This window comes from Corylus avellana, chromosome ca3, assembly GCF_901000735.1.
Source record: "Corylus avellana chromosome ca3, CavTom2PMs-1.0".
Lineage (NCBI taxonomy): Eukaryota > Viridiplantae > Streptophyta > Magnoliopsida > Fagales > Betulaceae > Corylus > Corylus avellana.
The window spans coordinates 17878904-17893110 of NC_081543.1; the positions used below are offsets into that span (position 1 = coordinate 17878904).

At 35.3% G+C, this 14207-nt stretch overlaps 2 protein-coding genes across 2 annotated transcripts; one reads left to right on the forward strand and one right to left on the reverse strand.

Moving 5' to 3' along the window:
• Positions 1–1167: 1167 nt before the first annotated feature.
• On the forward strand, positions 1168–2782 carry LOC132173677 (uncharacterized). The gene is made up of 2 exons (XM_059585242.1): positions 1168–1493; positions 2211–2782. Exons 1-2 carry the CDS (start codon positions 1234–1236, stop codon positions 2632–2634), a joined length of 684 nt encoding a protein of 227 aa, XP_059441225.1. The 5' UTR covers positions 1168–1233; the 3' UTR covers positions 2635–2782.
• Positions 2783–2926: 144 nt separating this feature from the next.
• On the reverse strand, positions 2927–13586 carry LOC132173676 (ubiquitin carboxyl-terminal hydrolase 15). The gene is made up of 16 exons (XM_059585241.1): positions 13165–13586; positions 12609–12676; positions 12455–12494; positions 11897–12325; positions 10192–10639; positions 9643–10114; positions 9415–9566; positions 9218–9306; positions 8643–8728; positions 8374–8536; positions 8041–8164; positions 7780–7937; positions 7597–7681; positions 6507–6719; positions 4351–4412; positions 2927–3792 (listed from the first exon to the last, which is right to left on the reverse strand). Exons 4-16 carry the CDS (start codon positions 12181–12183, stop codon positions 3270–3272), a joined length of 2862 nt encoding a protein of 953 aa, XP_059441224.1. The 5' UTR covers positions 12184–12325; positions 12455–12494; positions 12609–12676; positions 13165–13586; the 3' UTR covers positions 2927–3269.
• Positions 13587–14207: the final 621 nt, after the last annotated feature.

Below are 14207 nucleotides of genomic sequence, written 5' to 3' on the forward strand. Positions count from 1 at the left end.
TGACATATCCACACAAGGGAAGGGGGAGAGGGGATTCGAACTAGTGACATCTGCTTTATAAGGCGTAATTCACAGCCGATTGAGCTAGCTCATGAGGACAAAGTTAAAATAAATTTTATTAAAAAAACATGTGCATCTCACATGTTATTAAAAAAAAAAAAAAAAAAAAAAAGACACATATCACTTTTATAAATTATATTAAAGAAAATTTTCTTCAAAACCCAACTTAATGGAAAACTTTGTCCTAAAAAGCGTTATCAAAGCATACCAAAATTTGTGAAGTCTTTCCCTTGTCGTGGGTGGAAGGTCCAATGGGTGGACCAATCGGGAATCGGTGCCTAAATTGAGATGGTGTTTCGGCCAAGTGTACTCATACGCGTCTCTTGAAATCGTTCACAAAATGCCACTAGAAGTTCCTAGAACCACAAAAGTGCCACTCTCTGCCCAGACGCTAGGACCTTAGCCACCAAAAGAAAATTATTTAAACCAAAAAAAAAAAAAAAAAAAGACACTTTTCTGCAGGACCGAGTGAATTTTCAATTTTAGATATTCATATTAGAAGAAGGTCCTTTTTAGCTCCTAATATATTTTACATATCCTTCCAAATAAAAGAGTTTTACAATGAAATTTACAACGTCGATATCTCATGTGTCAATTCCTTTTAAATTTTATTCACATTCTTAGGGTTAAGGGTTAAATCAAATATAATGAAAAGAAACGTCTCTTATACTCTTATAAAATATATAAAAATATAAATTTACACTTAATTAAAAAAATAAAAAGGTTAAAACAAAAAACAAAATTTCCCATGGGTCACCTACGAATCTCGAGTTCTTTTTCTCTAAAAAAAATTAAAAAATAATTACGGGGGTGTTTTAGGTATTTTGACATCCCTATTAGGATTTAATAGAAAATTCTAACCGGTAAATAGATTAAACTAGCAATATTGTAAATTTTGATAATTCAAAATTACGATTGCAAACTCATTGCTATGACAAAAAGGTAAGTGAAGTTTCTTTGATGGATCATCCTGATTGAGATTGATAGATGGCATCGTAAGATGGGAGTAGAATATTGTAGACAAAAGATATGAAGTCCTCTGGATTGATTACATTCACACGTATCATCCACAGAGATCACTTGCTTCTCAATTAACGAGTGGATGTAAACCATCTATATATATATATAATCCCCACCATTCATTTCATCTGATCCTTGATCCTCACCTCCCCCATGCCTGGTTTCACCATGTTCAAGCTTTCAGTACTTCTCCTGAGCCTCCTCTCAAACTCACAGCTGGGTGAGTGGCCAGAAGCCAGTAAAAGCTTGGGGATAACTCCACCATCATGCACCAGCATCGAGTGCCCCAGCTATGACGTGGTTCACCTTGGCAACGGCTATGAAATTCGCCGCTACAATTCCACAGTGTGGGCGTCAACCTCCCCCATTCAGGATATTTCTCTCGTTGAAGCTACCAGAACTGGCTTCTTGCAGTAAGATTATTTCCCTTCTTCTACATTCTTGGCTCACATGTATGCTTGTAAACGAGACAACTCGCTCGTAACAGCACGAGTACTCTAATTCGGTTCGTTTAATAAATGAGCCGATCATGAACACAAAATTAGGCTCGATTATTCTTATAAATTCGGTTCAGCTCATAGAAGCTTGTATAAACTTGTATAACTTTATTTTTATTTCGTAATTATAACATTTTATAATAGATATAGTTTGAATTATTGTTATTGTGAATCCTGATATCGATATATGTGTATATATGAGTATGTTTGTATGTATGTGTGCATAATGAATTTAAATAGATATTATAAAATATGCATTCAAACTCAAGATTTGATTATTTAACATTCGTGTTAGTTTGTTTAATTAACTTCAATGACAAAATTTAAACAATGATTAATTAATTAATAATTAGTACGGGTTTGCAAAAAATAAAAAATAAACATTCATGATATTTATTTTAATGAATGAATAAGTTAGTTGAGTAGATCGTGAATAAGTTCAAGTTTGTTCGAAAAATAAATATGCCAAGATTGAACAAATTATCTAACTCGTTAATAAGCTTGAGTTCAGCTCGTATTAGAAATAAAATTAAATAAACAAAGATTAAATATTTAATACTAGACTCGACTTGTCTCGCCATGATTGCAGTCATTGTAGCATGGTTACCTACTAATATTTCTGTCTTTGTGCAGGTTATTTGACTATATTCAAGGAAAGAACGATTATGGAGAACAGATTGAGATGACTGCCCCGGTGATCAGTGAAGTCTCACCAAGTGACGGACCTTTATGTGAATCCTCATTTGTGGTCAGCTTTTACGTACCAAAACTAAACCAAGCAGACCCACCTCCGGCGAAGGGACTTGCTGTCCAAAGATGGAAACCCACATATGCAGCAGTGAGAGAATTCGGTGGATTTGTGGCCGACTCTGATGTCGGAGTGGAAGCTGCTGCCTTGCAAGCCAGCCTTGCTGGCACCGTTTGGTCTGCCGCCATCGAGAAAAGCCGTGGAGCTGACAACAAATCAACCTACACTGTCGCGCAGTACAATTCTCCGTTTGAATTCGACAGCAGGGTGAATGAAATATGGATGCTGTTTAACATCAAAGATGAATGACATTCATTTGAAGAGTTGTAGTCTTATATACATGTAGAGAGAACTTCTAGGGTGAATATCTGAACTTCTCTGTATTGAAAAACCCGATCACCATTGGTGTCCAAGTGCTTCCTATTGTCTTGAATAAAGTATAACCACTTTTTTATGATATTGGCTCTGAAATTCTGTTTTCAATCACATGCTCTGTTCAATGATAAATGCATGTCTTCCAAAAGGAATTTAACTACCATTGAAGCAGAAGTATGATGTTTCTGGCAGTAAAAAACTAACATGGAAACAGATGGATGATTGGTGAATTGCTAACACTATAATACATTAAACAACAACGTCAATGCCAACAAGAATTTCTCTTCCTTGTTATTTTAATATAATCACATGCCTCAATCAAGAAAGTAAATGAAAAACAAAAATTTTGGGCATGATTTCTTCCTAGCTAACTTACTACTTCAGTAAGTGTTAATTCCCACCGACTAGAGTTTGCAATGACTAGAAGTTCGATCAAGACCATCTATTGGGTTACTCCCATACTTTACAAATGTTCTGCAATTACTGTCAGAAGAGAAAACGCTTGAAGGATCAGTGAGCTGTTTCGAAAACTCCGGTTTCTGTACTTTGTCAAGAGGTAGGGTTGACGGCTATGAGTTCAAAATATGCCCCTTCTGCTCAGAAAGAAATCCAGTATGTGGTCTACTACTTGAAAATTTTCTACAAGAAGCAGAATATCTGGAGTATTCTGGAGCGTATAAGGTGTTGAAGATTGATGAGATTGAATCTATATTGCATGTATCAGCATAATCTACAGTACTGAAAGAGTCTCTAGTACTCTCAGTTGTGAAGGAAGCCTCATCTGAACTTGTAAAAAGGGACCAATCACTTGATGTAGCATCAGAGAATTCCATGCAGATGGGCTCGTCGTATACTTCCATGGGTGGCAGGACATTCCTGCTTGCACTCCTGATAGAAGTATGGTTGGTAGAACTGGAAGCAATATCTGGTCTTGTATCTGTTGAAGGCTCTAAACCAGCATATTGGCTGCTGGGTCTACTTTGTACAGGCCTCGAAGGCTTCGAAGCTTTTGCAATGCAGTTCCTTGCAGACTCGGGAACTTGCTGCTGGAAGGCTTTATCAGTGTATGACCTTTGAGGGCGGGGGCAAGACCTAAAATATATCATAACACTTTCAAATCATACAGGAAATGCAAAATAATAATAATAATAAGACAAGACAAATTACAGGGTAGAGATCCACTGATATCAAGTTAAGGACACTTTGATGAGCGACAAAATATGTTTGATAATAGTTTTGAAAAGTTTTTTTGATGGGATTCACATTTGATAAGTGTTTTTTGTTTTGAATTGCTTGTCAGTAGTTTTGAGAAAAGTGTGCTTTTGGTTTTTGAGAAGAGAAAACTGTTTTCAAAACTGTTACCAAACGAGGCCCGGGCTCTAACACATCTGTCTATATGACATAGTAACAAATTCATAAAAGGACTAATCTAATCAGATTCTCTCTAGCAATGCCCAAACAAAGTATCTAAATCACTTCAGTTTGGATAATCGTTGATTCCTCTTTCTTTGAAATGATAAAGATTCAGAGGGTTAATTTAGACAAACAAACAGTTGTGCAAAAATGGCAACAGTAAACCTAACACATGAGGAAGGAAAGAAAAGGACAAAAAATAAATTGGGGACTTATAGCCCAAAGTAAATGTCTTACCTCGTGTAAAATAAGATATATGCTCCTTCAGACATCACTTGGCTCATTGGCACTGGCTGAACCTGTTGATGAAGCATGTCAATGCATCAGAACAAGAAATTAGGAAAATTACAAGAAATAGCAAGAACAAAAATACGAATTCCAGCATTTTCCTTTTCAACCATAAATAACTGCAGTGAGAGGAAGCATGTCAAGCGTAAAGGAGACTAAGAAGCAGGAACGCCAGTCATGACCGTTCTTTCTTTCTGTTCTGCTTATATGAATAAGAGCTAGAACAGCTTCAAGTGAATCATATAATTCACATTTATAAACACATGCATAAGCCAAGTCATGGACACAATTTTGTATGTCAATTCACCAATTCATAATGGCATAAATGATAATGATACAGAAATGTAACATACAGAACAATAAAATTTAGCTATCTCAACAAGGGCTCTCATGCAGCAGCTTGGCATCACATAACCATAAAATCATCTAAGGCACATGCCTTCTATAATGTCAATTTATATGCAATTAATCCTTACAAAGAACATTAATTGAACAATTTTACTAGATAAATTTTATAATGATTATGAAACAATACATAATATAGGCATAGACTTCAACTAAATGAAGCCTATCTTACTTGCCACTGCATTTAGTGGATTGAGCAAAACTTCATGGTAACTCATCAACACAACAGATTGGGTCATCTAGACAAGCATTTTAAGTATTAGTAGATACTATCAATTATGCATCATCAGATTATAAGTAGTATGCGTTTTTTGCATTTAAAAATTATCAACTGCAATACAAGAATCCTTAATTTCTATTCTGGGTTAAATTGCTACTAGTAGGTGTCTAGAGTACTCAGAATGGCACTGGAAAATCTTTAAACCCAGGTTGTTTGATGATTCTCTCTTCCAATGCTTTCACATTTAGACACAACTTAAAATGTTGTCACCTTGAAAATCTTTAGGACTTAAAGCTATGCCAATGATAAGAGTTTGGGGCTTGCAGCTTTTTCCATTTGTATTTTGAGTATGTGCACGTGCATGTGTGTGTGCGCGTGTTTGAGGGGGGGAGGGTCAGGTATTAGTGAGTGTTTGTGATATACAGTACACCACTCTTTTTTTCAAACTTAAGCTCTTGGACTTTTGGTTCACCAACATGCTTATGTGCAGACCAGGAGATAACATTCAATGACATAAACAAAAGGAATTTCATATTCATGCTCTAATTATTTGCTTGAAAAGGTATCCCTGATATTCAAGCACCAATTCTAATGTGCAGCACTTTGGAGCGCAAATCAGATTTAGATTTACTTTGACTTTCTATCAAAGCTTATGTTTCGTAGAGGAAACAAAGTAAACCTTTTTAAGGTACTTGATCAAGCAAAATCCCAAATTTCTCAAAAGAACAAGGAAGCCAAAAGCAATTTTGATTGATGATAAAATAAGTTAAAATGTCCTATTACATCATAGCCCTTAATTAAATCTAATCCTAACCATACATGTCAGCTTAATAAGAATACATGAAAAGACCAAAACACCCTTAGGAACCCTAGTTATTCTAGAAGAAATAAAACTTCTAAATAACTGCCAGACTGCCACGTACAATACCGTCACTACCATACCCGTGAAGAGTACCACTGCTGCAGTATTATGAATAGTAACTTTTTTTAACAAAAAATATTGTCCTCCATTACAATATTAGTGTGGGAAAATCATACACTAGAGGGAGTAATTAAATCTTCTAATAAAATCCTTACAATACAAGCAATGTTTGTGAGAATGTATTTCAAAACTCAATTCTCCTAGTAACTCTACTTTCTCCTCACTTTCATTTAAATCGGAGAAAAAAAAAAAAAACCCAAACAACCAGACTAGTTTATATTAAGAAGAAAAAATAATAGTAAGAAGAAAAAATCATCTATATGAAACAATGATCTATTGACCTTTCCATTTTGTAATGAACAGGAGAGGCAAAACATCATGCAAAAAAAACACACGCCTTTAGCAACATTGCCCAAATGAACCATCAAAAAACATCTTTCAAGTAGGCATATATCCACAACAAAAAATAAAAATAAAAAAGTGAAAATAAAAAAGAAATCAAATGTGAAAGACCTAGTCACTATAAACTATGCACTAATATATCAAATGAGAGTTTACCTCAGTGTCATCTATTCTGAACCAATTTCCATTCAAATCTTTCACGTATGACACATAATGTCCAGAGAAAGAAGCATTCAGTGAGTCCAAATGCACCACAACAGCATAGAGCATGTAAAGTGGTGGCATGTCTCCGGTCCCAGTCATAAATGGAATCATATCCAACATGTCAGGAAAAGTGATCCATTTATTTATTTTCCCATATCTTCCCTCCTGATGAAGAAAAACCAAAGATTCCACCAGGTACATCACAAGTATATGATAGGGTATAAGCATATACATATCTATCAGAAAATATGCCAAACCAAGAAATCATTGAGTTCGTAAAACCTCAAGGCATCCTATGACTAGAGATTTGAATATCATTTCAAGTGTAGATTCGAACAAACAAGAGAAATAGTTGCTATGTATTAACTCATGTGTTTGCTATTTTGCTTATGGCTAAATTATCTATTAAGTTTGTTATTAACATTAGCAACTTAAGTTGTTACAAAGCAATTTGTAAACCACTAGTAGACAATCAAAGCAAGACTTACATCTCTTCAACCAATGTCTAATGTCTAAATGGCTTTTTGATGCAGGAGGATAGCAGTTGAGTTGTCAAATACTAAATTAATAGCGTTGGAATATCTAAATATAAAACATTTGCACAAAAATTGAAAGAATCGTGCATAATATTCGGGGATTATTTTTAAAGTAATATCTTTTACTTTCTCTACAAGTATTTTTCTTGGAAAGCACTCAAACTTAGACTATATAAAGGCAGGTATGTATTATTTTTTAATTCAGTTTTACAGTATCAATAAAATTTCAGTCTTTTAGAATTATTCGTTGTTTGATTCTTTAGGGCAACTAAGGTCTTTCTCTTCTCTATTAATTATTTTCTCTCTTTCCAAGTTCCCTTTTCAGTCTTCAATTCTTAATTGTTGCAGCTATCAGACTCTATCAAAACAATCCTAGTTCTGCACAGCATCCGTATCAATGTAATGCATAGTGGTACCTAAAGGAAAAAAAAAAACACTCACACACACACACACACGCATACTAACATATAGGAGGACCCCCATCTCAGTGTAATCCATAGTGGTACCTGAAATCTCTTCAAGACAATTGTTAGGATGTTTGGAGCCTCATGTATGCCCAATTGCTTCCTGGCTCGAACGTATGTAGCACACCTATTTATCCAAAATAAATGAAAAGATGGTATGCTATATGAGTTGAAACTATAAAAATTTAAACTTTTATAGCACATGGGTCATACTAATCATCAAACCTTGCACATCTGTACATGTTCTCTCCATCCAAATCTTCTGCAGTCGTAAATTGAGTCAAGGCATCCTCCAATGACTCCACCCAACCAAATATCTCTAATGTGAGATCCATAATGTTTTCATAACGTTCTGACTCATGATGACAAATCGTACACTTGACCTAGTGACATTCATATTAACTTGTGGGTTAAAAAAATTGAATAAAGATTGTTCACAACCAAGTCAAATACAAAAGTTCGAAGGAGAAAATGAGCAATAAACACCTTTGATCTAAGACGCCCCCCAAAAATATGTTGTATGAAAGTTGTTTCTTGCAATATAGGATCAACCTTTGTCTCACCACCTAGTCCCTCCAAGCATATAGATTGCATTGATGCAATAAGAAGCCTAGATAAAACAGCATTATATTATATGCCACAATTAAACATAAAAGAGTCTTTCTTTAATCCAAATTTGGATATTTGGATTTGGCGCTGTCATTTTCAGCTTCATATATGTAAGGAAATGGATGCAAGAAAGAGAAGAAAAACCAGTGTCACCAAGAATTAAATTAATAATAATAATAATAATAATAATAATAATGAATCTTGACAGACCTTAGAAATTCATGCGCATCTTCCTGACTTCCATCACCAATTTGGCAATTAATACTTCGGATATGAAAAAGTATTCTGCTAGGAGACAGAGGGCCCCCACTTTCTCTTAGCATCATCACATGTTGCTCTAGTTCACACATGAGACACCTACCTTTCTTGCAACCTAACATGAATTTAATAACCCAAATAAATAAGATACATTTTAAAACAAAATAAAGTTCAAACAATTGACAATCTAACAAAGAAAATAAACGAGAAGACTTAAGTACATGCTCTTGAATGTGATCTGCGAAGCAAATAGATTATGAGAGGCTTTGTGCAGGTTAAACACTGCAAGACAGCATTAGCATAGCAACTGCAAAACAAAAACTACAATAAATAAAGATTTGCATACAAGATTCTTAAGAGAAAAAAAAAAAAATGAAGCATAAGTTCCGATAAATCCTTTAATGTCTTAAACATTTTTCGAATAAAAAATGTTTGAAACATAGCCTTTCTACCAATGGATACCCTGAGTTGATCAACTGACTATTTGCAAACACCCAAATACATAACCTGCTTCTTTTTATGTATTTCATCTGCCTTGAATATTTTGTGTGTATTTAATAAATTCTAAAGAGTGTAGCCAAAAAGAAAACAAAAGCAGGAAACCAGTAACACGTTAAATACAACAATTGCCTATAAAATAAATTAAATTTTTGCTTAATTTTATCAATGAAAGCAAACAATAAGACAAGAATCTCTATTCCTTATCTTTTTTGTTTACGTCTATTTTACTTCTGAATTACATATGCCAATCAAATAGTCTTCACTTCCTTTAGAAATTAAACTGCAGTAGTAATACCTGTTACCGCAATTTAAAAGGCCCCTGGGTGATAAGTCAAAGACTTCACACTGAAAGAACTCTACAAATTCTTCATAAGGAAAGAGCATCTGATACAGCACAATAGCAGATCATATGTGAGAGCTTCTATTTACAACTTAGGACAGAAGAAGCATCACAATCAAATCGTGTAGGGCTATAATTAACTGGAAATTGACCTTTGATTTTTTGTGTCTTTTGCCAGGAATTACTGGGGCCCCTTGTCCGGTAAGTTTTATGGACTTTCTTAGACCCACCATCTTCTTGATTCCCACCTTCACATCCACATTGCCTTCCTGTGCAGCAACAGTATCATTCTTTCTAGCAACTTCTGCAACATTAACTCATAATTAGAGGCACAATAAAGTGCAAGGTACATGAGAAATAAAAAGTAAAAAGTGAGTTACCACTCTGACTTGATGGATTGGAAATTTGTCCTTTCTTCTCTATCCCTGAGCAACATTGCTCTCCAGAAACTTGCATTGCTGATTTTGGCAATTTAGAAATCTTGGTCCGGAGAGAATGTGACCCACCTTTAGCTTTTATACTTCCATTATTTGCGGTCATTTCAGAAGAGCAGCTGAAATTTACTGTGTTGACCTTAGTAGTATTTTCCCATTCAAGTAAATCTCCGCCGTACTTATCCCATTCCATCCCAATTTCATGTGCATCTGTTCCATTTCTTGCCCTATGTGATGACTTTAAGAATCTACAACTGTTTCTTGGTTCAACTATAGTCCCATGTTGGCTTTTATACTTATCACTCCCATGCATTGTACTTGAAGCAGCTTGTCCATGAATATTCACATTAGAGCAAATGACACTGGGGTTTCTTGGAGTTTCTAATTCTGACACAACAGAATCACTGTTTCTTGACGGCTGCCGAATAGAAATTAAATCATGATCGGAGAAAGACAACTGCTAAAAGTAAAATAACAAATTTCAAAGATACTGACCTTATGCCTTATCAAGACCTCCTTTGATGAGATAAAATTAGAAGTTGAATGGGTAGTACTACTTTTGGAGGTTTCTTCATAAGCGTCAATTACATCTTTATCCTCTCTTCTCAACACTTCGCTGTGGGATTTACGGGAAACCCACTTGTCCATAGTTTTTCTCTCCAGGATGGGGATTTGAGAGGTACCAACTGCAGAACAATCACCAGCAGCAGAGACACCAATGCTTACTGAAGGATAAGTTATATCATCAGTAGGAGCTTTATCCCTCTGATTAATATTGTAACCAAGGAACTGTGACTTCATGCTCTCATTAAGTAAAACCCTCCCATGAATGGATTCTTCAACTGAGAGACTCTTAGGAGAAGAGCTAGAGCTGTTAGTTTCCAATTGCTGGCACTCTCGCTTGTGAGCTTTCCTCCAGTGGATAATTTGACACTTTCCAGAACTTCAAAGAAGTTATCAGTTCAAAATGAGAAACTTTTAAAGAGTCCGATTCATACTCTACTACAAGTTAATACTTTATTAGAATAGATTAGACATATATCTCACAAGCATTCTTCGTCTCTCTTTTTTCTGTACTTTCTTATGATATTAAGGATTTAAAAAAATATATATTAAAAAATATGACAATCAATTAGTTTGTTGCCTTCCACATACAGTCAGCATGTTGCTTCCTGTCAAAAGTTTAAAGTGCACACTACCCAGAAGTGATGGTATCGGAAAAGAAAGAGAGAGGCTATCATACAATCAACACAACTATCTTTCTCTTTCCAAAAGCTCATTTTTCTATCTTACTTCATGCAAATAAGTAATTATTTCATTATTAATTTTATTATAAGTACTAGAATATCAAGTTTTGAAAATTACTTGTTTAACACCCAGCCTCATATTGAGAAGATGAGTAGCCCACATAAATTAAGTGGTTTATAAAGACACTTATGGTTGTCAAGTCCTACATTACTTATTTACTAGGTGAAACTGGACTTTATAAGTGATTATAGCGAAGCTCCAAATAAACTAGTCTTTTTGGGCTGATAACGCAAATGTAGCTAGCAGTTTCTCCGAGTTGTTACAACAAGACTCTTAACCATAGTGGTACATCTATGTCACAAAAATAATCTCAAGAATTCAAGTAAAAAGTTTAAGACTTCAAACTAAATCCAAAATGACTCATAGAAGTAACCATTCAGATATATAAGATTCATATACAGATTTCAATTGCCAAGTTGGATAGGTTCCATAGGTCACTTCAGGGCATGACTTCCAAGCTCATATTCTCCAATATCCCTATGCAGAGGTATATACAAAACTAAATAGAGCGAAAAGCCAGCGCGTACGCACACAAGAGAGAGGGAGAGAGAGAGAGAGAGAGAGTGCTTCTATCCACTGACCAAAGAGACAGTTCTGCGTCAGAGTTAGGGAGATTAGCATACATGTCGTATGAGGGGAAGTTGCAAGGCAAAGTTCATCAAGAACTGGAAATCATCACCGTCCACGATCAGAGAATTTTTAATTTCTTTCATAAGTGAACTAAAATTTCTAACAAATCAAATCTTAGGATGGAAGGTTTTTGGAGAACTATTCTTATTGAAAATACACTTCCTAATTTGTTTACATTGTTCAGATTCCTATAATGGAAAAGTAAGAACATAGTAATAGAGAAAACAAGTAGCTGCAATCATAAACAAGGAATAAAACATACCAATATCTAATAGATTTGCATCTGGAGCATCGGGTTGTAGCTGGAGCAAAGCACCTCGCACATGCATGATGTCCAATCTTTGAAGAAGCTATAAGAGGAATAGCATTAGCAACAGCCATCGTTTCTGCTCTAAGAGCTTCTTCAGCAGCCACTTGAGCAAGCAAACTTATCCTCTCTCTCTTCTTTGTAGCCTCACTCCATTTTCCAAGTAAGATGTAAGCAACCAAAGGGAGCACAACCAAGACAAGAAACAATGCAGGTATATCAGCTTGCCTTGGCTCAAGCATGTCACCACCAGCATACTCATGTCCAATATTCTCTTAAAATCACTACCTCCAAGATAGCCTTGTAAAGCTACATAAGTTTTGTAATTAACATCCGGTGTCAGCAACATCAATTGCAAGATGAATCATGATCCGCCATCCAAACCTATCAAGTTCAAAATCAGAAAATAAAGACTGCAACATTTTTCTTTTAGTACACAAAATAATTATTCAGATTAAAACGAAACAAACTATTTCAAATTCTTAGTTTGTAATCCGTTCAGCAGTAATTTACCTTAAACAAAGAGAAGCTGTGCTCTTGATCTCTTTCCAGACTTGAAATGCAATGACGGAAAAAAATAAATTATATATCCACAATTGCATGATATGCAAGATTAGTAATAAAAACAATTAAAACATAAAAAGAAATATGGCTAGTAGCACTGTACCATTGAGTTGATTGAAGCAAATCCGGTTTCTTGTTTCCTCCAAAGAACCAAATAAATATATTGTGCCTCTGTTCAATATGGAGAAATCAGAACACCAATGACATGAAAGAACCCACCAGCAAACTATAAGTTAATGATTACACTTTGAGACTTTATCCAGAAAGATGGCATTTTCAAACTCATTTCCGGATCTACTGCTGTTTTGGCCACATATGAGCCACTCCAGAGATAGCAGGGGTGAACCTTTATACCCCTTTTTGAGGGCATAGAGTTGTTTATAGGATCATGTCACCTGGGTACAATCCACTTCAAGGAAATATAGCCTCTTTTCCTTTTCTTTTTTTTTTTTTTCTTTTTTATTAAGTTTGAAATGCAATTAGAGATACCCAAAAGCCTAGCTTCACATCTTGGTTAATCATTCACAACAGACTCAGGATTAAAGAAAAAGACAGCATATTACAGAGGTGGGTTACAATGGAGAAGCGCCATCGAAAGCAAAGAACATTTATTTTACCATTGGGTTTTCTCAAGGAGTTTAGAAGCTTGGTGTGCTCACCTTTATCTCATACGGACCCAAAGCAACTCCCAGAAATCGTAATGTCAGTGCCGGAAGTGAAGAGCCTTTGATTCAAAAGCTACTGAACGAAAACGGCGTCGGCGAACGAGCAACGGCAACGGCAACGGGGTCGAGTGAATAATAGAATGGCTGGAGAAGAGGCCAGAGGGGGAAAGAGACTGTTGAAGCCTTGGTGAATGGTGATGATGTCAACAGGTGAAGTCACGACTTCATAGTGCTTTTCTCTACTGTGAAATCGCGACTTCTAAGCTCGAGTCTATTTGATACAGTGTATGTCCGTGACAGTGAAATCGGGTGTATAAGCCTCGCTTTCGCTGTAGGGGTCGGATCTGGCAAACAACAGGTAGATTGCGAAATAAGGGGAGGAGACTGATCCGTTGATCCATGTGCACCTTCATTTTACAATTATACCCTTGTTAGCTTAGGAGTTGGGGTCATGGTGTAATTCCACCGTCGATCATGGACCCCATCTGTAACCTAAAAAGCTAAAAAGAATCTAACGATTTATAATTTATTGGGATAAATGTAAAATCAGGCTCTTGCTTAAATTACAAAGCAATCCCTATTATATCAAAATAAATATAAAAGTCCTTAGGATATGCTAAAAAACAATTTAGTCACTCAAATTAATTTCTGTTAAAATATTTGACGGATTTCGTTAAGTGTCACATCAACGTCAATAAAAAAATGACATGTGTCGCTCTTAATTTATATATATATATATATATATATATATAACTTTAAAAACTATTTTAAAAAAAAAAAATTGATAAAATTAAAGGGTTAGGTAGCTTAGAAAAAACAATTGATGAACAGCCCAGTACACGTTGTGACCTTTGCATGTAGAGTAGCTGTTCACACTTGCACCTAGTGTGGAAAAACCAATGTTTCACCTCATTTGAAGCAGCTTTGCTGGCTTACCCAAATGCCCTTGTAATTGTGTTTCTCACCTCTTTTCTATGCATCCGTTTAATTGTCCAAGGATTGTTCTATGTTATTTTTGTTCTTTCACTCTCACGCCT